Source organism: Giraffa tippelskirchi, chromosome 6 (assembly GCF_054371585.1).
Source record: "Giraffa tippelskirchi isolate mGirTip1 chromosome 6, T2T-mGirTip1v1.2.pri, whole genome shotgun sequence".
Taxonomy (NCBI): Eukaryota; Metazoa; Chordata; class Mammalia; order Artiodactyla; family Giraffidae; genus Giraffa; species Giraffa tippelskirchi.
The window spans coordinates 42,546,865-42,569,818 of record NC_137280.1 but is presented as its reverse complement, the minus strand read 5'-3'; the positions used below and the strand labels follow the sequence as shown (position 1 = coordinate 42,569,818).

Below are 22,954 nucleotides of genomic sequence, written 5' to 3'. Positions count from 1 at the left end.
CTGCAGAGTAGCCCCTCTTGGCACAGCTAGAGGAAAAAATCCATGCTTTTTCAAAGATCCAGCACAGCCAAAAATAAAATAAATTAAAAAAAAAAAATCAGAGGTTGATAAAGGGTTGCCAGTCTCTAGTTTTGCCACAAAAAGACATTTTAAAAAGCAATGATAGTCCTCTAGCTCTGTCATTTCATGAAAGAACGTACATTTCAATACTCACGCTCCAAAAAAGGACAAAGGACATCATAGTGGACTGAAGGGACAGTCTTTCAAATCAAATACGCTTAGTTTTAGGGAAAACTTACCCCTGTGCTCTTCATTTCTCTTGGTCCACCAGGGAATGGTGAACATTTTATCATCAATTCACGTGGGCCTGTAACAGGCCTCTGCGAGACTCACCAGCTGTCCTCAACATACACCCCCCTTCCTTGGGGCTGTCTCCTTATTCTGTTCCCCTTTGACTCTTTCCTCACTAACAGTCTGCATAGTAAGGGATAGTTATGGAGTCTGGGATGGACATGTACGCACTGCTATATTTTAAATGGATAACTAACAAGGACCTCGGGTATAGCACAGGGAACTCTGCTCAGTGTTATGTGACAGCCTGGATGGCAGGGGAGTTTGGGAAAGAATGAATACATGTATATGTATGGCTGAGTCCCTTTGCTCTCCACCTGAAACTATCACAACATTGTTAATCAGCTGTACTCCAATATAAAAAGTTAAAGAAGAACTCAATATAGGATAAGAAGGGAAGAGGGTAGCTAAGAAGGTTTCTTGCAATGTCGGAAGGTTCCTCTATGCGAAGATTTGGATTAGGTATGAGAAACACAGTACGTACCCCTTCTTCATCTAGCCGATCTGTGCACTTCAAGTTAGTGTCAAGAATGACCTTCATGGTCTGAGTGTACCCACCCAAGGAAGCGTGATGCAAAGCAGTCCAGCCATTGTGGTCACTGTCAAAGAAGTAAGAGAAAACATGTGCATTTACCTTACAGATGAAAAGGGGAGGGACGCCTCCCAATTGAAAGTGGGTCTGATGATCAGAGAAAACAAACCGTATCTGAGATATTTGAGTTCTAGAAAGTAATTATGTATTGTTGTTGTTGTTGTGTTTTTGCTAAGTTGTGTCAGACTCTTTGCAACCCCATGGACTGTAACCCACCAGGCTCCTCTTTCCACGGGATTTTTCAGGCAAGAATACTGGAGTGGATTGCCATTTTCTTCTCCAGGGGATCTTCCCAACTCAGGGATCAAACACACATCTCCTGCATTGGCAGGTGGATTCTTTAGCACCTGAGCCACCTGGGAAGCCCAAATATGTGTTAGATGGTTAATTAAACATGAACTAATTTCAAGCTTAATTGGATGAGGGCTTCCCTGGTGGCTCAGACGATAAAGAACCTGACTGCAATTCAAGAGACCCAGGTTCGATCCCTGGGTCGGAAAGATCCTTTGGAGAAGGTAATGGCTACACATTCCAGTATTCTTGCCTGGAGATTTCCATGGACAGTTGAGCCTGGTGGGCTACAGTCCATGGATAAAAGTGCAAACTCTCAGTTATAAGGTAAATACTAGGGATGTAGTGTATAACATGAATAAATACGATTAAAACTACTGTATGTTATAAATGAACAATGTTAACAGAGTAAATCCTAAGAGTTCTCATCACAAGGAAAAATTTTTTTCTTTTTCCTTTTTTTGGTATCTGTAGGAGATTAAGGGTGTTCACTGAACTTAGGTAACCCTTTCATGATACATGTGTTGTACCCCTTAAGCTTACACAGTGTCAATTATAATCTCAATAAAATTGTAAAAGAAAATAAAGTCTATAAACACATTATTAAATACTTTGGGTGAGTGAAACTAGAGTTAGCATGTCTGTGTCATACATATTTTCTTCAAGGCTGTAATGTACTTATAGACAATATTTTCAGTATTGCTTTATTCTTTCATCGAGTATTGTATCAAAAATTTTTCCATGATGGTGTTATTAGTCCTTGTGGCTACCAGTCATGGCTAATAACAATAATGAAGATCATTATAATAATAATAATATCATTGTACAAAACATGGATAGAAGATGCTTAGCTTAGTGCCACTTATTTTTTTCTAAGAGTTCAGGTCTAAAGAGAGCGTTCCTCTCATGCTCTCAAAGATTCTTACTTGATCCTTTTGAGAAAAGGCTGTCTTTTCTCTCAGAAATTCAAGATATGAATACAATGAACACTTGCCTTTTTTCCAAATTAGATATAGAAAAAAAAGTGTGAGATCCTGACACAATTTCAGGGCCACTGAGTAACCATATTAGGTGCAAGAGACACCTCGCTATTTCAGTTATGACATAATTAAGCAAGAGCTCTTGTCTTCTGGGTTCAGCTGGTGTCCCCTTTGCAAGTCTGTTGCCTGGTGTTCATTTGGAAGCAGGGAGGAACTAAGCAGAACATTCATTCCATGGCTGCATCATTGCTATGCTGGGATTGGTACTCTGATAAAGAGATGTGATTTTTAACATTAGCCTAATGAACTCTTTGCTATCTCGTTGGTGCAATTAAAAATTAGCCCATCATACATCTACAAAAAGCTTCTGTGTTTTCCTTGTATTTTTACAAAGATGTCATTTAATGATGCCACTTTTTATTGTACGTAATTATTTTAACTTGGGCTTCCCTAGTGACTCAGACGGTAAAGAGTCCACCTGCAATGTGGGAGACCTGGGTTTAATCCCCGGGTTGGGAAGATCCCCTGGAGGAGGGCATGGCAACCCACTCCAGTATTCTTGCCTGGAGAATCCCCATGGACAGAGGAGCCTGGCGGTCTACAGCCCATGGGGTCAAAAGGGGTCAGACATGACTGAGCAACTAAGCACAGCACATTTTAACTTGGTTTTGTTTCATGTGTTAGATTTCTTTTGTAGTGAAATTCAGTAAATTTTTATGTCTCATGTTGCAGCTTAAAGGGAGTTCATGTCCATCAGTCATCATATTGAATGAGATGTAGAGTCTTTGATTTGTATAGCATGTGTGTGTGTGTCTGTAAAAATACACTGCCTTATATCTGCCAAAACAGCTGACAGCATGATGAAGGAATACATGAGAAGCGATATCTCAAAGATTCTGGAAACTACGCAACGCCACTTATTTTGTGACTTTGAACAAGGCCTTCAGCTCTATGAACCTCAGTGTTTTCAATTGGAAATAATACTGACTTCCCTTTCAATATTTGAGAAATCATGTTATGTTTTGAGGATTAAGTGAGATGGGTAAAAGTACTTAGTGTGATTGAAAGTGAGATATCATAATCAAAAATAAAATAGAAAAACAGCCTGACAGTGTCTAGCCAGTTACAAAGAAGATGTAAATATTGCAATCTTATACCACCTGAGAAATAATGCGCCCTTTTTCAGAAGCAGCTGAACAACTTTATCATGCCCGTTCTTTGCAGCCAGGTGGAGAGGAGTCATTCCATGCAGGTCACCTTCATTCAAAAGCCTTGTGTCACTTATGTCTTGCAGGAGCCTCTGACAGGTATTGATACGCCCATAACTTGAAAAAAAAAATGTTTGATATTTTCAAAGCAAACATTTAACAGAAAGAGGACATGCTCGTATGTCACTTAAAGTGACCCTTACCTGGCTGCAAAATGCAGGGGTGATTTCTTATCTTTGCTTTTGGAATGAATGGACACATTAAAGTTGAGTAGGTTGTTTACAGAGACAGGGACCCCCTGTCGACATGCATAGTGCAGAGGAGTGCACCCATCGTTGTCCTCGTCCATCACCAGCTCTTTTATACGTTGCATCTATGGGAAAGATGGATATTCTAAATATAACTCTGTGATGAGGCTAGCAGAGTGTTTTTCAACCTATTTTGTAGGATAATATTTTCTAACAAGGACCAATATATTCACCTTGAATGGAAAGTACAAATAACCTTAAGGGTTATATACTAGGGACTTCCCAGGTGATGCTAGGGGTAAAGAACCTGCCTGCCAATGCAGGAGATGCAAGATATGCGAGTTCGATCCCTGGGTTGGGAAGATCCCCTGGAGAAGGAAATGGCAACCCACTCAATTATTCTTGCCTGGGAAATCCCATGGACAGAGGAGTCTGGCAGGCTACAGCCCATGGGGTCGCAGAGTTGGACACAACTGAACAACTAAAAACACACACAAGGATACTAGAGTAAAATAAATGCGGATGAAGATATGTGCTCTGTCTCCCTATAATGTACATTACTGTATTAAAGGCGCTGAGAAAACCTAAGAATAGGAAATGTATTTAATTTTAAACCCAGCATTTTCCAAATGTATTTGACCACAAACCAACCTTCTCATCTCTCCCTTCATTCCACCCCCCATGCCTGGCCCAGTAATACTTAACAGCTTAATGTTAATGTGCTGTGTTAGTCAAAATTAGCAAAATTGTTAAATTAGTGTCACTTTAAAAAATGAATAAAATAAAATGAAATTAACATCACTTTATCTTTTAAATAAAAATCAAATGGCAAATGAGCAGCTTAAATCTATCCATAAACATTTTATATTTTAGATACTTGATTCTTTAAGACACAGACTATATTAAAATATATTTATTAAAAAAGTATGATGCACTTCAAATGTACCTAATAGTCACTCAATAAGTATTAGTTGGTGAATATAATGTTTTCAATTTGTCAACAAGCATCTTGAGTAGTTTTTCTTCATTGATTAGGAAGTGCTGCTAATTCACTCATGTACTTGACTTCTCAATTGATACACAATTCATAATGGTCCAAGAGTGGAGGAAGGGCATTCTAGTATAGATAAGGATATATGGAAACTCTCCATAACATAGAAAACAATCCTGATGTAGTTTATTATTATCATTATCATAATCATCACTACTATATTGTAAATATTCAAATGTGACATCTTTCTTTAAAAATAAAATTTAAATTCCAGACTTAGCCTTCAAAGGAATAAAAATCATAATAAATGAAATCACTTTACTCTCTATTGAATCCAACTCACTTTATGGAAATCCACACATATGTATTACCTGCAAAAACTCAGGCCGCAAATTTTTTAATCCATAAGGCTGTTGAACAGTCAAATGCAAAAAATTACGTCCAAGATTATCTTTTATGTCCACACGGGCACCTAAAAAGCACAGTATAAATATAACTCCTACTGATTTATTTAAAGCATAGCCTATGGTGGATTTTCAATATAAGAAAATAAAAGATTGACTTAAAACTTTGCCACTGTTTACATTAGAGAACTTTATTTAGGTAAGAAAACTAAACATGGTTTAAAATGTGTTTATCTTATAGTGTGCATGTGTGTGTACAAAGGGGTAGAGAATGTGTGATTTATTACATTATTTAATATATGAGGTCTCATCTTTTAAAATATGAAATAGAATTATAGAGAGATTAGAGATCAAGAGAGAAGAGGTGAAGGTATCTGTTTTCTTCATTATCAGAATGGGTTAGTATCTAAAACAGGAACAGTTATAGTACCTACATCAGGTAGGATTGGTTTACTGAGAGAATGAAGATAAAGTGTTTAGTAAAATGCCTGGGATGTAATAATTCCCTTATAAAGGTTATCAATTATTGTTCTGAAGTTATATTTTCAAGTATTACGCCCTGCTGAACTGAAAATTATTCTAGATATGGGAAGTATCCCATTTGTGTTCATAGCACCTGGCCCATAGCCTGGCACACAATAAATGGACACTGAATGTTTAACCAAACTGAGTAGTAGTTCTAAAGGCATGGCTCAGTCCCTCTTAGTACCTTTAGAGAGGAGCAAATTTACAGTATTCCAGGATGCAGAAGCAGTTGCTAATAGAAGTGGAGACCGTCCTTCAGAATCAGTGATATCAATATCTGCTCCCTAAAATAAAACAAGTCATTCAACAAAGAGCCTATGAACAGACAAACCAGCTCACTCTACAATCTGTAACTTAACGTTCATTCATTGGGACAGTATGTCCAAAGTATAGCTAGCACTCATGCACATGACTGCTTCACATTTCCCTGTAATTCACATTGTATGAATCATAGAGAAAATCAAGGCATTATTCTATAACTTCAACAACTGAAGTCCTTCTCACATGGTAATCTTTTGACTGACATCTGGCAGTAAATCCATCTTCCTGCCGAAATCATAAAATGTTGACCTATATCACTAGTTTAGTTCCCACTCTAAGAAAAGATTGTTAAATATCTGTGATAAAAAAAATTCTAAGTTTATTGCATTTGTAATTTTAAAAGCATTCACAAGAAATCATTCACTTCTATCATCAAGAGAGTGGATCCTGGGAGCTCTCATCGTAAGGAAAAAAATTTTTGTAACTTTCATGGTGACAGATGGTAGCTGGACTTGCTGTGGTGGTCACTTTTCATTGTATACAAATATTGAATCATTATGCTCTACACCTGAAATTCACATAATAGTATGTGCTAATTATAACTCATGAAAAAAAGAACTGTTCTCTTTTTAAAAACTGTACTTCATTTGAAACAGATGAACTGAAATAACTGAATTTAAATCATTCAAATCCTAAAGTAAAATTTTAGTCAAATGTTAAAAAAAAATTTGCATTTAAGAAATCACATCTCATATGTATATATTTTAAGGGAATAAGTTGGTATTTATCATTACATATTATGGTTTTAATATTTGATATGACAAGAAACAAAAACTTTTTAAAAGTTCATGGAAAGAATTCTATCTTTTGCACAGGGTAATAAAAATAGCTTAAACTCCGATTGGGGATAGGATCCTGTTCTTTTGGGACCCGCTGAATACAGGTGACTAGGGCAGCAGGTCCCCATGACAGCCTGATAGTGATCAATGAGTCCTGCCACCCTCTTATAGCTGAAGAGAGGGCTGTATTTGCAGGAAACTGTGCATAACAAAACTCTGGGCTATAATGAGTCTTCCAGGGATTCTTCTATGTAAACACCACAATTTCAATAGTTGCTATTGACAACAAGCACATGTTAAATACTCCAGGCCAGACTACATTCATTACTGATATGATGGGGCTTAAATAAATACATCCTAGACACATCTGTAGAAAGGGCTTACTAAAATTGAACCCAAAAGCTGACTGATTGCATTTCTTAGAGTGAAAAAGATCTTGTGATTCCACTTGTAACAAACCTTGGACAGTATTTTTAGTTCTTCGCATTTTCATTGTTTGAAAACTGGCACGGAGGCAGCGGGGGTAGAAGATTATAACAGAAGGTGAAGGGCTCACGTGCTTCTGTCCCACCTCCACCTGCAAGCCACTTGTACTGAAGGGGGTTTGACAGAGTCAACAAGCCTGACACTTTCCCAGGACTGGGTCACAGCAGAGCATCCTTGCCATGAACCTATCAACTCCCCATGCATTGATATGGGCATCAAAAGTACATTCTGGTACTTCTAGCTTCCTGGCAACGAGGTTTGGCCATTATGCATTCATATACAGTATACCCTATTTGTGAATGTATCAAGTATCTTTTTTCTCTTCTAGTTTTGTTGAGATGTAATTGACATGTTGTTGTTCAGTCGCTAAGTCATGTCCAACTCTTGGTTATGCCATGGACTGCAGCATGCCAGGCTAGTCTGTTCTCCAATATCTCCTGGAGTTTGCTCAAATTCATGTCCATTGAGTCAATGATGCTATCTAACCATTTCATCCTCTGCTGCTCCCTTCTCCTTTTGCCTTCAATCTTTCCCAGCATCATGGTTTTTTCCAATGAGTTGGCTCCTCACATCAGGTGGCCAAAGTATTGGAGCTTCAGCTTTAGCATTAGTTCTTCCAAGGTGGCTCAGACAGTAAAGAATTTGCCTGCAATGCAGGAAGCCCAGGTTTGATCCCTGGGTCGGGAAGATCCCCTGGAAAAGAGAATGGCAACCCACTCCAGTATTCTTGCCTGGAAAATTCCATGGACAGAGGAGACTGGTGGGCTCATGGGGTCACAAAGAGTCAGACACGACTGAGCGACTAACACTTTCACTTTCATAATTGACATACAGCACTGTATAAGTTTAAGGTGTGTGGCATAATAATTGGACTTACAGATATCATGTAGTGATTATCACAGTAAGTTTAGTGAACATCCCTCATCTCAGAGATATGAAAGTAAAGACATAGAAAAAATTTTCAAAATGTTTTGCAAATGTATCAATCATCTTTTTGTAAATTTTTTTGCTGATAGCCAAGAAATCAAAGCAAAAAACAACTATTATATATTAATGCATATGTATGGAATCTAGAGCAATGGTACAGATGAACCTATTTGCAGGGCAGGAATGAAGATGTAGAGAACAGATGTACAGACACGGGGGTGGGAAAGGGGTGGATGAACTGGGAGAATGGGATAGACATATATACTACCATGTGTGAAACAGCTAGTGGAAAGTTGCTGTATAGCACAGGAAGCTTAGCTTGGTGCTCTGTGATGACCTAGATGGATGGGATGGGGGAGTGGGAGGGAGATCCAAGAGGAGGGGAATATGTGTATACTCGTAGCTGATTCACTTAATTGTACAACAGAAACTAACACAATACTGTGAAGCAAGTATACCCCAATTTGAAAAATTTGGTTGAATTTTAAAGATTCATGGTATATAATTATATGATTTTTCAGCCATAAATAGTAATAAAAAATAAATCTGTCAAAGGAATAGTTACCACTGAAATTAAGTAGTCAGCTAGTTCATGGTGATCAAATAATGAGGCTCTGCAAAAAGAGAATTATAAACATATTAAGGAACTATTGATATAAATATACAAAATAAAGCTACTATTCAATATATTCAGAAAGTGAATTTAAAGGATCATTGAGTAACATGATAAAAGGCTAGGGAGTTAATAACCTTTCAAAATCTACAATTGGATTCTGATTAGGGTAACTTTTCAAGTAGGAGTAATAGAGAAAGATCAAATACATCATGAGATTTTCTTCCTCATCTTTCTGCAAACCTATTTTCTCCTTGTAAAAAACCATCATGAACATGTTCTGAAGTGAACAGTAAAATCTGTCCTAAGAGTTTAAAATAAAAGGCCAAAGAACTCGCTATTACCACTGTGACCATGACAAATAGCAACAATTGCATACAAGGTACAGCTAAACTTTACCTGCAGGGTTCACAATGCCCCTTTGTTGGCAAAAGTTAACAAGGCAGTGTTAGCTTTCCTAAAGCTTTATGAAGCCAAAAAATAACCGATGGATATAATTGAAGTCACTTCGTTTCATCTCACAAACAGCCATAAGGATAATGTTAATTAATACAGCAAATACAGATTTTTAATCTATATTAAAGCATCACCTTAACAAATGTTAATACCAATGATTTAAAAGTCTGTTTCCTAATGCAAATCTTATTTTTTTGTTCCTACTCAAGATTATCTCCTCTATTCTTAACGTCCTGTATATAAGTCTTAGTATCAGCTTGCCAAGTTCCATTCAGAATTCACAAGGGGTTGCATTCTAAATGTTATTAGATGTATTGAGTAATTTCAAGAGTCAAATAACATTAATTTAAGGCCCCATTCAATGTGTTCTGTATCTTCTCAGTCTAGAGCTCTGGTACTCCAAGTGTGGCCTGCACACCGCTGAGATCTTTGCACTACAGTAGCAAAAGAAACTGTAGACCAAGGAACAAACTTTCCTTTGAAGTTCAAGATAAACTCCAATGTCACTGGCTATTAAAAGGACGTTCCAGGATCATAGATCAGCATTAGGTTCATCAGAATTGAACTGAACTAGTCCAAGAAATCTTCAGCCAACTCAAGTTGAAAGTGTCCAGCTAGTCACCAGGCTAAATATATCTTTTGGTCAGGTAGATGGGTCTGTTATCCTAAAATAACTCCTTCTTGTGCATATTTGTATATTAAAGCTCTAGTGTAAATGTATACATTTTAACTACACTCAGATCACTAGGTTTCTGAATTGGCTAGACATCAGCATCACAAAGAGTTTTTAAAAATTCCTGAGAGTTACCAGCAATTCTGATGTAATCTGAGTATGAATTAATGTTGGGATTTTATAAATTCCTCACAGGATTCTCATGTGTAGTAGTTTGAAAAATCTCTGGTCTAGAGGTTAACCTGTCTACTGAGTTTTTGTTTTATTTCAATATTTGTTTTTTTTTTCTTGTCTAGGGTTTCCAACTGCATCTTTTTCACATCACCAATCTTTGATTCATAAATGCCAATTTGTTTTCCATAATTCCTTCTCTTAATACATTTACTTTACATAACTGACCATTCCTTCTTTTAAATTTCTGAAAGTTTTAAATACCTTTATTATGAAATTATTTATAGATTTTCCTGTTATTTCTATTCCTTTGGAAGTAAATTAGCCTTTTGTCGATTTCATTGTCATAATCTTATAAATTTTTCCTTTATGCTATGAAATTTTAGTTTGCAAACTCATCCTGCATGGAACTTCCTTGGAGTTCCTTCTGTTCATGCATAGCCTATTATGGCTAGTGGTTTTGCTAATGTGTACACTCACACCTCCATCTCCCCAGTTTAGAACCAGATCTTATATTGATAGCTAGAGTTTCTTTTTCACTGTGGGATAGTGTAGATTTCTTGGTCCAGTTACTTATTGAGACTATCTCAGCTCTTCTGCCATTCCAAGCTTCTAGCTCTGCTTTCATGCATGCTGTGTGTGTGAGAGAGAGACAGACAGACAGATAGAAACAGAGAGAGATGGTGAGAGATAGAGACAGAGAGACAGCAAAGCCCCTTCTCAGCCATTTCTTTCACTCACATAGGGAACAGCCAGTTTTTGTCTTCCCAAGGAATTAAATACTCAGTCTACACTGCCTGTTTTCTGTCTTAGCAGCTAGTAAGCCTATAATTTCAGATGCTTTTACCTGATATGTATTTCTGTTAAACTCAACAGAAATATTTATCTTCTTTGGAGCTTGGCTGCTGCTGCTGCTAAGTCATGTCAGTCGTGTCTGACTCTGTGCGATCCCATAGACGGCAGCCCACCAGGCTACCCCGTCCCTGGGATTCTCCAGGCAAGAACACTGGAGTGGGTTGCCATTTCCTTCTCCAATGCATGAAAGTGAAAAGTGAAAGTGAAGTCACTCAGTCGTATCCGACTCTTAGCGACCCCATGGACTGCAGTCCACTAGGCTCCTCTGTCCATGGTATTTTCCAGGCAAGAGTACTGGAGTGGGGTGCCATTGCCTTCTCCGGGGAGCTTGGCGATCATTCCTTAAAACTAAGTACATATATGTTTTGAGAACTTTTACACGTAATTGTGGGACTAAGTGGAAAGGGAAATCAGATGGGAAAAGTGGACTACTCATATGTATTTGTTCCATTATCCCCACTGAGAATGAAGATAATACACATGTGAGGACCTGAAACAGGTTAGAAAGGTTTTGAAAAGTCATGTATGTTGACCTCCTGAGCATACAGAAAATGAATCTTGAGCATATAGCCACTGGACTAAGAACTGATCCAGAATATTCCACTGGAGAGTTTATCCTATGAAAGTCTGTTCAACTTTCTACCTTTGATTCCAGAGGAACATAGAGATTGCAGTTGAACCACAGGATCTTTGTTGTCTCTGCTCTTTTCCTTTGAACTATGGAGTCTCTGCTACCATAAGCGGTAACTTTGTCTTGTCTTCTTAATTAAACACGTGAAGACGAAAAATCTGTACTCAGCATGATAGGAGGGAAACTTGCCTGTGAAGCAGTGTCTCATGATTTCCATCCACCTCGTTAACAATATCGCTGCTGCCAGAATAGGAAGATACCATCAGCTTAACAATCTCAGTGGCTCCCTGGGTGGCAGCAAAATGAAGGGCTGTGCACTTCCCATTCTGTAAAGAGTTTTGATATCAGCATCAATCAATATTCCATCCCAATTTAAGGGTCAAACCTAAATTCAGTTGTTTTTTTTCTTCCCGGTCCAACAAAATCAAGGAGTATGGAATTTCAGATGGCAAAGAGTAATCGGTTTCACCTATTGAGAAGCCTCAATATAAAAGTCACAGCTAGCAACTTTATTTCCTTGCAAGGTGACAGTTCTTGACAGCTCTGACTGTACTTAGCTTCTATCATCAGTGTCTTTATCTTCAATGTGTCTGTATTTGTCTTTGCAATTGTCTTTGGTAGCTCTCAAAATTCTTTAGATAGACTAAAATTTGAGAGAATCTCTTGTTCTGATTTTGCATGAATAGCAGGAAGTAACATCTATCTAAATTAACTGTGAAAGAGCTGTAGGGCACTTTGGCAAATAGAACATGAACAATTCTACAGGAGGAATCTGAACAGTTACCTCTAGCAGGTCCAGCTGTGCACCATTGTCCAGGCACATTTTAATCATGTCCAAGTCCCCACTTTGAACTGCCATGTGGAGAGGGCTGGCTTTTCCACTGTTCACAAAGTTAATGTGAGACACTCTGCTATACCCATGTTCCTCACCTTTAGGAGAAAATAAAATTCAAGAGAATAAATACTATAAATAAATAAAAGGTATTTTTTTTTTAAAAAAGAAGAAAGGACTTTTAGACTTACATAAAAGCCCAGGTATAAATTATATTAAATATTTCTCAATAGCATCCATCAAAATAGGCTTCTTTATAGTACATAGTGGAGGAAAGCTTCTACTCACCAAACTTTAATATTATTTCCATGCATTTTTTGGCACCCGAAAATGCTGCCTGGTGAATAGGGAAGCACCCCCATTTATTTGATTTACATGGCTTAGCTCCTTTATTTAACTGCAACAAAAGAAAGAACAAAAGAACTCAAATGACAAAAGATAAACCCCAGTCACAAGGATGGACAAGAATTTGTATGCCTTTCCCATAACTTTTCGCTACTCTGTGCCTATGTAAGATTATTTACACCGAAAAGCTTCGTATGATATGAAATCTGGACAAAAAGGTAATTTTGGAACTAGGCTAAGATTCTGAACTAAAGACACTGTAGATTTTCTAATGACAAAGTAACAACATAGACACAAAAATTTGAACTTGATCTTCCACCAAAGTCAACATATTTTTAGTGAAATTAGAGATTTTTATAACCATTATCATGATTGCTCCTATACCCATTCTCATTTCCTTATACAGATAAAGTGATAATATTTCCCAGATTATTTTCCTGTCATTTGTGCAATTAACAAATGATTAGACCAGCACTTGTATCAAATCATGAAAATCAGACATTTTCACTAATGAATGTTCTTTACTAAAAAGTTGTTATAATGAACAGAATGGTATATTACCTTCACCTCTGAGTCAACCATTCTCAGTCATCATTTTCTATAGAACCCTGGATTTCAGTTTTCAGTACCTCTTATCACAAAATGAGAGATTTTGGTAAAGCAAAAAAGTGTGAAGAAACAAATACATGTATCGTCTTGCTTTCTAGGGACAGCATTGTTTTACATTTTAAAAGACGATATTTTCTGTGTTCTTTGCACAAGTAATATTTATGTGTATACTATGTGATCACACCATTTTTAAAAGTATTTCATTTAATATTCTTAAATTATATGATTTTATTCAATACATATTCCATTTGGGGGTACATAAAACTTCATACAATAAATCCCTATTACTGAATTTCAACTTTTTATCAGTTTTCTCTGCTATATATAAAACTAGTGTTAATATCAGTGATATCTTTAATTGTCTCCTTGAGATGTATTCCAAGAATTGGGATTGGTGAGTCAACAAACATTTATGCCAACAGTGAATGAAATTCCCTGACTCATTACATTTTCTAACACTCATTACATTTTCAATCAATAAGGAATTTTTGTCCTTTCAATTTAAGAGATTAAAAAAAAACTCATTGTTTTAATATCTTCCTCTTTGATTACTAGAGAAATTAAATAAACTTTATGTGCCCCTTGTCAGTTTTCTATGGAGCATTGTCTTTTTCTTATAAATCCATGAAAATACAGATAATTTTATATCAATTTAAAGATAAACAGATTGATATAATCATATGCTTTGTTGGCTCAGGTCAATCAATGGATTATAATCTAATCTAATACTCAACTCTCCATACAGTCTCTGGATAAGGCCAATATGGTATTACATGTTACTTTTCATTATTTTGATGAATTAATTGCTAGTATTTTTAAGACTGCATCTATGTGAAATTGATCTACATTTTTCTTTGGGGGGAGCTCTCAAGTTTTGGAATTATTATTATGTCTACTTTATGGAACTAGTCTGCACAATGTCACTCTTTTCTTGTGCTACAGGAAGATTACCTGAAATAGAAACTTCTTTGCAAGTTTGAAAGAAACTATAAAATCTATAAAAGCATATAATATTAGCTGGTTCCAGAGCTTTAACAAAGTATTAGCAATGCTTTTTTTCCTAAATACTTTTAATAGTTCCTTACAAATATTTAATTTTGTCATCAATTTTAACACTTTAATTACTTTCAGTTATTTATCCATTGGGCTTCCCTGGTGGCTCAGATGGTAAACAAACTGCCTGCAATGCAAGAGACCTAGGTTCAATCCCTGGGTTGGGAAGATCCCCTGGAGTAGAAAATGGCACTCTTGCCTGGAGAATCCCATGGACTGGGAAGCCTGGCTGGTATATATAGTCCATGGTGTCGCAAAGAGTCGGACACAACTGAATGACTAAGCACAGCACATTTATCCATTAAAAATCATTTTCAAATTTTTAGGATAGGATTGCATACTGATCTTTTGCCATTTAAAAACTCTCCTTCATATTCAATTAAATCCTTTTGCTATTTCTAATTTTATTGATTTTTGCTTGAGGTTTTTCCATTGTGGTTGGCTGGTTGTTGGTTTAGTTGCGAAGTCGTGTCCAACTCTTGTGACCCCATGGACTAGCCCACCAGGCTCCTCTGTCCATGGAATTTCACAGTATAAGTTGTCATGATTGGACAAAAAAAAAGTTAAATCTTTTTAAATTCTTTTTTTGGTCCAATCATGACAGCTTATAAGAATATATATTTTCATCCAAGTATATTTAGTAAATATGTTAGAAGGTATTTGTAGCTTGAAATATCCCACAGATATTCTTTTATTTCATTTTATTTACTCCCTGGAGGTGGTGGAGAGGGAAAATCAAGTGCTAAAAATAGAAAATCTGGCCTGAATAATGTACAAGTGATTGAGGAATATTTAAAAGAAAGCTCTTTGATGAAATTCTAATACCACACTCAGAAGGGGCACTCCATGGAGCAGGACTTGGCCATGGTGATAGGCACCTGAAAAGTCGGAGTGGATCATCCCGAGAAATATCACCAGAGAGAAGACTGGCTCTTCTTGTCAGGCTATGGCTGAGTAGCTCAGTCATTATATCATGCAAGGGTCCCTTTCTGAGAACCCATGGCAGCTGTTTCTTCTCATCTTGGAAACAGATATGGCTGTGTTTCTCCTGGCTTTTATTTTAGGGCCCAACAGTAATTTTGCAAATAACAATCTTCATCTTTCCTTTGACTGTTCAGAAGCTCAGAGTCCCAAGTATGATTCACCTCTATGCACATACAGACCATTGTGCTTTGTCTTTTGTATTCTGGGCTTCCCTGATAGCTCAGCTGGTAGAGAATCTGCCTGCAATGCAGGAGACCCCGGTCCGATTCCTGGGTCAGGAAGTACTGCTGGACAAGGGATAGGCCACTCCAGTATTCTTGGGCTTCCCTGGTGGCTCAGCTGGTAAAGAATCCGCCCACAATTTGGAAGACCCGGGTTCGATTCCTAGGTTGGGAAGATCCCCTGGAGAAGGGAAAGGCTACCCACTCCAGTAGTCCATGGGATCACAAAGAGTCAGATATGATTGAATGACTTTCACATTCACTTTCATTCTAGGTCTGACCACCAGTTTCACATTAATTTTTCTTGTCGATATTTTCTTTTCACTTCAGTCATCTCACAGTTTCTGTAATGCTTTCCTATTTGTCTTCCAGAAGAAATTTCAGACTCATTTAAGATTTAAGGGGTGTGCTCAGTTGCTTCAGTTGTGTCCGACTCTTTGTGACCCCATGGACTACAGTCCACTAGGCTCCTCTGTCCATGGGATTCTCCAGGCAAGAATACTGGAGTGGGTTGTGTTGCCCTCCTCCAGGGTATCTTCCTGACCCAGGGATTGAACCCGAGTGTCCTGCATTGCAGCCAGATTCTTTACCTGCTGAGCCATCAGGGAAGCCCTAAGGGGTGTGAACGTGTACTCAAACTCATAGAACTATTTTTTTCTGACACACTTTCTACATTTTATATTTTGCTAAAAGAGAAACTGAAAATAGTTTTGTTTATTTTTTGGCCACACCACATTGGCACATGGGACCTTAGTTCCCTGGCCAGGGATCGAACCTATGTCCCCTGCATTGGAAACATGGGGTCTTAACCACTGAACCACCAGGGAAGTCCCTGAAAGCTGTTTTAAAGAACAAAAATTCATTTTGTACTAAAGGATAAAGAAAACAGGAAAAAATATAAATAAAATACAAACCAAAAGCTGCATGGCTTCACTGTTATCTGTGAAACATGTGATTATCAGAGCTGTGTTTCCATTTTCTCCTTCCAGATTAACATCGGTACTGCTGTGCTCAATCAAGACCTACATAAAAGAGGGAATAGTCAGTCAAAAGTTAACCTGAAGGTTTTCAAATAGGGTATTTGTCTTCCACTGGATGTTAAGCTCTCAGTACCAAGAACCATGTCCTTATTCATCTTTTCCGTCACTCTCCCATGGAATCTGGCATGAAACCTTGTACCTAGTGGGTACTACAAAAATTTCTCATGTGGATGAAATAATGGCAATTTCTATAGCTCATTAATGAAGCCAACATGGAGTTGTAGAATTGAAAATAGACTAAAAATCGTAGATACTAGTTAACATTGCTCACTGAATATTTTTCACTTGTATTAAGTAAGCTATATATATATATATATATATATTTTTTTTTTTTTACTGGAGTATAGTTGCTTTATAACATTGTGTTAGTTTCTGCTGTACAGCAAAGTGAATCAGCTATATACATATATCCCCTCTCCCTTGGCTTTCCTTCCCATTTAGGTCACCACAGAGCAGTAAGTAGAGTTCCCTGTGCTATACAGCAGGTTCTCACTAGTTATCTATTTTATACATAAGTGTATATATGTCAATCCCAATTTCCCAATTTATCTTACCCTCTTCCCCCATTGGACTTCCCTGGCGGCTTTAGACGGTAAAGCATCTGCCTACTATGTGGGAGACCCAGGTTCAATCCCTGGGTTGGGAAGATCTCCTGGAGAAGGAAATGGCACCCCACTCTAGTATTCTTGCCTGGAAAATGCCATGGACTGAGGAGCCTGGTAGCCTACAGTCCATGGGGTCACAAAGAGTCGGACACGACCGAGCGACTTCACTTTCACTTTTCACTTCCCCCCTTTGTATCTATACCTTTGTTCTCTCCATCTGCATCTCTATTTCTGCTTTGCAAATAGTATTATCTGTACCATTTTTCTAGATTCCAGATATGTGATATTAATATATGAGATTAACTAATATCTACCAAAAATAAGTTGATGGAGCCATTTGGAATGTGTGGGTGGTGATAAGGGAGGAATGTAAGAAAGGAGAAAGAGAGAAGAGAGGGAGGGAAGGAGAAGCAAACATGGGAGGGAACTGTTTCCTTTTCCCATCTGGACATTTTTCTTTGACCCAGATTGCAAGTATTCTGGGAAATGTCCATTAAAACCCCATTCCTTCCAGAAAAGAAGAGAGTCTCATGTAACAGAGATATAGCTTAACTCAATTGGTTCAAACTTAGCTGAACCAGAAACTTTTTCTCCGATGTAAGAAATGAGAATTCCTGCTAAAATGGTTAAGCAATTTTTCTAATGGAATTTAACTGAAGACCTGTTACCCCTTCGTCTGGCTGACTTATAGCTAATTATTGGCTAAGAATCTATTGATCTTGAACTAGTTTTCTTCTTACATAAATGTCTCCCTCAAAAGAGAAATCTCTAAATTAGCCTTCTAAAGGCATTTTCTTTTGCAGCAAGACTCTGATAAAATTATATCATGTGCTCACAACTAAGTTAAGAAAGAATTTATTAAACAAGCTGTTTCCTAAAAACTCTGACTTACAAAAGAAGGCACACAGAACTCCTAGTTAATAGAATGTGTCCTGATGTGTCAGCAAATGAATCAGGCTTACTAATCAGCTCTTCTCATAAAGGAAAATTACACTGGAATTTTAGGCCATAAGAACACACAGGAAGATTATGGATGAAGGAAAATGAGAACACACAGTTCAGTCAATGGACTTGAGGCATCGCCTTCTGTTCTTAACAAAGTCTGGATTTATTCGCACGTGAAGTAATCTACCCAAGTCTACAAGGAGAGGTTTTTTTATTTCTGCCCTCTTAGAATCACAGCTCATAGATTTGGAGCATCTATTAGGGTGTTTCTGCTCACTGCCACTAGCACAGTCTTTCTTAAAGCTGTGTTAAATTGTAGGTGGCAGGGGGCCCAGAGAGAGCAACTAAACTGTGCATCTAGTTCAAGCTCAGTCATGACCAGACAAGTCTGGAGGCTGGCAGGTGAGACCTCCAGAGAGCCCTGTGATGAGAATCCAGGAAGCCTCATGGGAGATCCAGTACTTTGGGGTTAAGCCAAGAACTAAGACCTGCAGGCCACTGAGATGCAAGGCCAGCCCCCAACCCTGGTCCACTGTGCCCTAGGAAACACTATGCACACCAGTGGTATCTGTGTAAGAACTTGAGGTCACACAAGGTCACCCATGGGTAACAGTTTTTTACTTTACAACCACAAGATGGCAGTGGAAGGTTTGGGGGAAGGCTGGATAATGGAGATTGAAATTGGCAAGAGCTGGTGTTATAAATAGGGCTTCCCTGTGGCTCACAAGGTAAAGAATCTGCCTGCAATGCAGGAGACCCGGGTTCAATCCCTGGGTCAGGAAGATCCCCTGGAGAAGGAAATGGCAACCGACTCCAGTGTTCTTGCCTGGAGAATTCCATGGACAGAGGGAACCTGGCAGACGGTAGGTGGTATAAATGGGAGAGGCAGGCCCTGAGGATGCAAGCACACAGAGAGACCCTCCTAAATTCCTTCTCCTTCTTCTCTGGTGAAGCAGAAGGGCTTGAAAACATCTTTTGATGAAGTGATGGTTGGTAAGACTAAGCAAAGGAGACACAACTAATTTCAGTTCCCTTACAACCCTTTTTTTTTTTTCTTGTTCTGGTGTCACAAAGGAAAATCTGTTATACCCACCATCTTGTTTTTAAATCAGTTATGGGTTTATTTCTAGACTTTCTTCTATTTCATTGTGATACCTATCCTGTATTTGTTAGCCTGAAGATTTGATTTCTAGTTAACCATAGCCTTTCAACTGTTACCTGCCTTTGAGTTCCCAAATCACACTTTCAGAGGTGAGATTAATTAAGTCAATGGGCATTTGTTCCTGACAAGAGCCTTCAGAAGAAGCACAAGAGTTCATTGGGGAAACGTGGCATCTCTTGGGGGGAGGGGTCTGCAGTCACTGGTGGCCCAGCATGGATGATACAGAAGTAGCATCAGGCTCATGAGTAATGCAGACATTGATAGAAACTGAGAGCCTATTGCCAAAGGCCTCTCCAATAACCTCTGCAAGCGGCTGTCCTGACTTGTCTGCTTAGGCACAGAAACCTAAACTCTCCCCTTCACCTTCAGCCAGAATGCCTAGTTACTAATTTATTCATTTAAGAGCCATCATTTAGCAGCAATGCTGAGGACTGGAGATGTTCCATTAGTCACACACAGTCCCTCCTTCCAGTATAAGCAGCCAGAGTGGGAGATGAGTGCATGAACATTTGATTGCCATATCCTGTGCTAAGGATTGTGGCAAAGCTACATACAAGGCACAAGGGGAGAGTGGAAAGGGGGCTCCTCTAACACCCTCTCTGCCTGGCGTACAGGAGCCAAGGACTCAGGGGGCTGAGAGGAAGGGGTCTGAACTAAGGAAACATGGAGTTCATGGACACCCCTGAGGTATTGTTGGTGTTTTATAGGCTGGGTAGATTTGGGTGTGGTGTGATAAACTGAATGTTTTTGTCCCTCAAAATTCATATATTGAAATCCTAATCCCCAGTGTGGTATTAAGAGGAGGGGCACTTGGGAGGTGCTTAGGTCTACAAGATGGAGTAGAAGGACGTGCGGTCATCTTCCCCTGTGAGAACTCCAAAATTACAACTCGCTGCTGAACAACCATCGACAGGAAAATGTTGGATCCCACCAAAAAAAGATACCCCACATCCAAGGGCAAAGGAGAAGCCCCAGCAAGACGGTAGGAGGGGTGAAGTTCTGTTTAGAATCAAACCTCGTACCCACCAGAGACGCTCGGAGGGCTCAAACAAAACCTTTTTTGCACCAGGAGACCCCACAGAGACTGAGCCAGACCTGCCTCTGAGTGTCTCCTTTGGAGGTATGGGTCAGCAGTGCCTTGCCACCAGATTAGGGGCTCTGGGTGCAACAGACCTGGGTGTGGCATAAGTCCTCTTGGAAGAGGTCGCCATTAACCCCACCATAGAGCCACCAAAAGTCACACAGGACGGGGAAACAGACTTTTGGAGGGCACGGACAAAACGTTCTGCACACCAGGACCCAGGAGAAAGGAGCAGTGACCTCACAAGAGGCTGCCTCAGACTTGCCTCGGAGTGTCCAGGAGTCTCTGGCAGAGGTGTGGGTCGGTGGTGGCCTGCTGCAGGGATGGGTGCACTGAATGCGGCAGTGCATGCACGGGATCTTTTGAAGGAGGTTGCCATTTTCTTCATTACCTCCACCATAGTTTTCTCTCAGGTCAAACAACAGGGAGGGAAGACAGCCTTGCCCATCCACAGAAAATTGGAATAAAGATTTACTGAGCATGGCCCCGCCCATCAGAACAAGACCCAGTTTCCCCCACAGTGAGTCTCTCCCATCAGGAAGCTTCCATAAGCCTCTTATCCTTATTCCTCAAAGGGCAGACAGAATGAAAACCACAACCACAAAAAATGAATCCAACTGATCATATGGACCACAGCCTTGTCTAATTCACTGGAACTATGAGCCATGCCGTAGGGCAACCCAAGACAGATAGGTCGTGGTGGAGAGTTCTGACAAAATGTGCTCCACTGGAGAAGGGAATGGCAAACCACTTCAGTATTCTTGCCTTGAGAACCCCATGAACAGTATGAAAAGGCAAAAAAATATGACACTGAAAGATGAACTCCCCAGGTCAGTAGGTGCCCAATATGCTACTGGAGAAGAGTGGAGAAATACCTGCAGAAAGAACGAAGACATGGAGCCAAAACAAAAACAACACCCAGTTGTGGATGTGACTGGTGATGGAAGTAAAGTCCGATGCTATAAAGAACAATATTGCATAGGAACCAGGAATGTTAGGTCCATGAATCAAGGCAAATTGGAAGTGGTCAAACAGGAGATGGCAAGAGTGAACGTTGACATTCTAGGAATCAGCAAACTAAGATGGACTGGAATGGGTGAATTTAACTCAGATGACCATTGTATCTACTACTGTGGGCAAGAATCCCTTAGAAGAAATGGAGTAGCCATCATGGTCAACAAAAGAGTCTGAAAAGCAGTACTTGGATGCAATCTCAAAAATGACAGAATGATCTCTGTTCGTTTCCAAGGCAAACCATTCAATATCACAGTAATCCAAGCCTATGCCCTGACCAGTAATGCCGAAGAAGCTGAAGTCGAACAGTTCTATGAAGACCTACAAGACCTTCTAGAACTAACACCCAAAAAAGATGTCCTTTTCATTATAGGGGACTGGAATGCAAAAGTAGGAAGTCAAGAAACACCTGGCGTAACAGGCAAATTTGGCCTTGGAGTACAGAATGAAGCAGGGCAAAGGCTAATAGAGTTTTGCCACGAGAACGCACTGGTCATAGCAAACACCCTCTTCCAACAACACAAGAGAAGACTCTACACGTGGACATCACCAGATGGTCAACACCAAAATCAGATTGATTATATTCTTTGCAGCCAAAGATGGAGAAGCTCTATACAGTCAGCAAAAACAAGACCGGGAGCTGACTGTGGCTCAGATCATGAACTCCTTATTGCCAAATTCAGACTTAAATGGCAGAAAGTAGGGAAAACCACTAGTCCATTCAGGTATGACCTAGATCAAATCCCTTATGAGTATACAGTAGAAGTGACAAATAGATTTAAGGGACTAGATCTGGTAGACAGAGTGCCTGATGAACTATGGACAGAGGTTCGTGACATTGTACAGGAGACAAGGATCAAGACAATCCCCAGGGAAAAGAAATGCAAAAAAGCAAAATGGCTGTCTGAGGAGGCCTTACAGATAGCTAGGAAGAGAAGAGAAGCGAACAGCAAAGGAGAAAAGGAAAGATATTCCCATCTGAATGCAGAGTTCCAAAGAATAGCAAGGAGAGATAAGAAAGCCTTCCTCAGCATTCAATGCAGAGAAATAGAGGAAAGCAACAGATTGGGAAAAACTAGAGATCTCTTCAAGAAAATTAGAGATACCAAAGGAACATTTCATGCAAAGATGGGCTTGATAAAGGACAGAAATGGTATAGACCTAACAGAAGCAGAAGATATTGAGAAGAGGTGGCAAGAATACACAGAAGGACTATACAAAAAAAGATCCTAATGACCCAGATAACCACAATGGTGTGATCACCCACCTAGAGCCAGACATCCTGGAATGCCAAGTCAAGTGGGCCTTAGGAAGCATCACTACGAACAAAGCTAATGGAGGTGATGGTGATGGAATTCCTGCTGAGCTCTTTCAAATCCTAAAAGATGATGTTGTGGAAGTGCTGCACTCAATATGCCAGCAAATTTGGAAAACTCACCAGTGGCCCCAGGACCAGAAAAGGTCAGTTTTCATTGCAATCCCAAAGAAAGGCAATGCCAAAGAATGTTCAAACTACTGCACAGTTTCACTCATCTTGCATGCTAGCAAAGTAATGCTCAAA

At 39.1% G+C, this 22,954-nt stretch overlaps 1 protein-coding gene across 8 annotated transcripts in view; it reads right to left on the bottom strand.

Moving 5' to 3' along the window:
- Positions 1 to 22,954, bottom strand: part of TRPA1 (transient receptor potential cation channel subfamily A member 1) — a 249,544-nt gene that overhangs the window by 19,351 nt on the left and 207,239 nt on the right. For 6 of the 8 annotated variants that reach the window (XM_081501695.1, XM_081501691.1, XM_081501692.1 and 3 more), the window contains 10 exons: positions 16,461 to 16,568; positions 12,623 to 12,731; positions 12,287 to 12,432; positions 11,692 to 11,828; positions 8,669 to 8,717; positions 5,775 to 5,874; positions 5,033 to 5,133; positions 3,626 to 3,795; positions 3,375 to 3,539; positions 836 to 950 (listed from right to left, as the gene is read on the bottom strand). In XM_081501695.1, the coding sequence (XP_081357821.1) occupies positions 836 to 950; positions 3,375 to 3,539; positions 3,626 to 3,795; positions 5,033 to 5,133; positions 5,775 to 5,874; positions 8,669 to 8,717; positions 11,692 to 11,828; positions 12,287 to 12,432; positions 12,623 to 12,731; positions 16,461 to 16,568 (1,200 nt within the window). Of the gene's footprint in view, positions 1 to 835; positions 951 to 3,371; positions 3,540 to 3,625; positions 3,796 to 5,032; positions 5,134 to 5,774; positions 5,875 to 8,668; positions 8,718 to 11,691; positions 11,829 to 12,286; positions 12,433 to 12,622; positions 12,732 to 16,460; positions 16,569 to 22,954 lie in introns of all 8 variants that reach the window. The other 2 variants (XM_081501690.1, XM_081501697.1) reach the window with 1 other exon arrangement.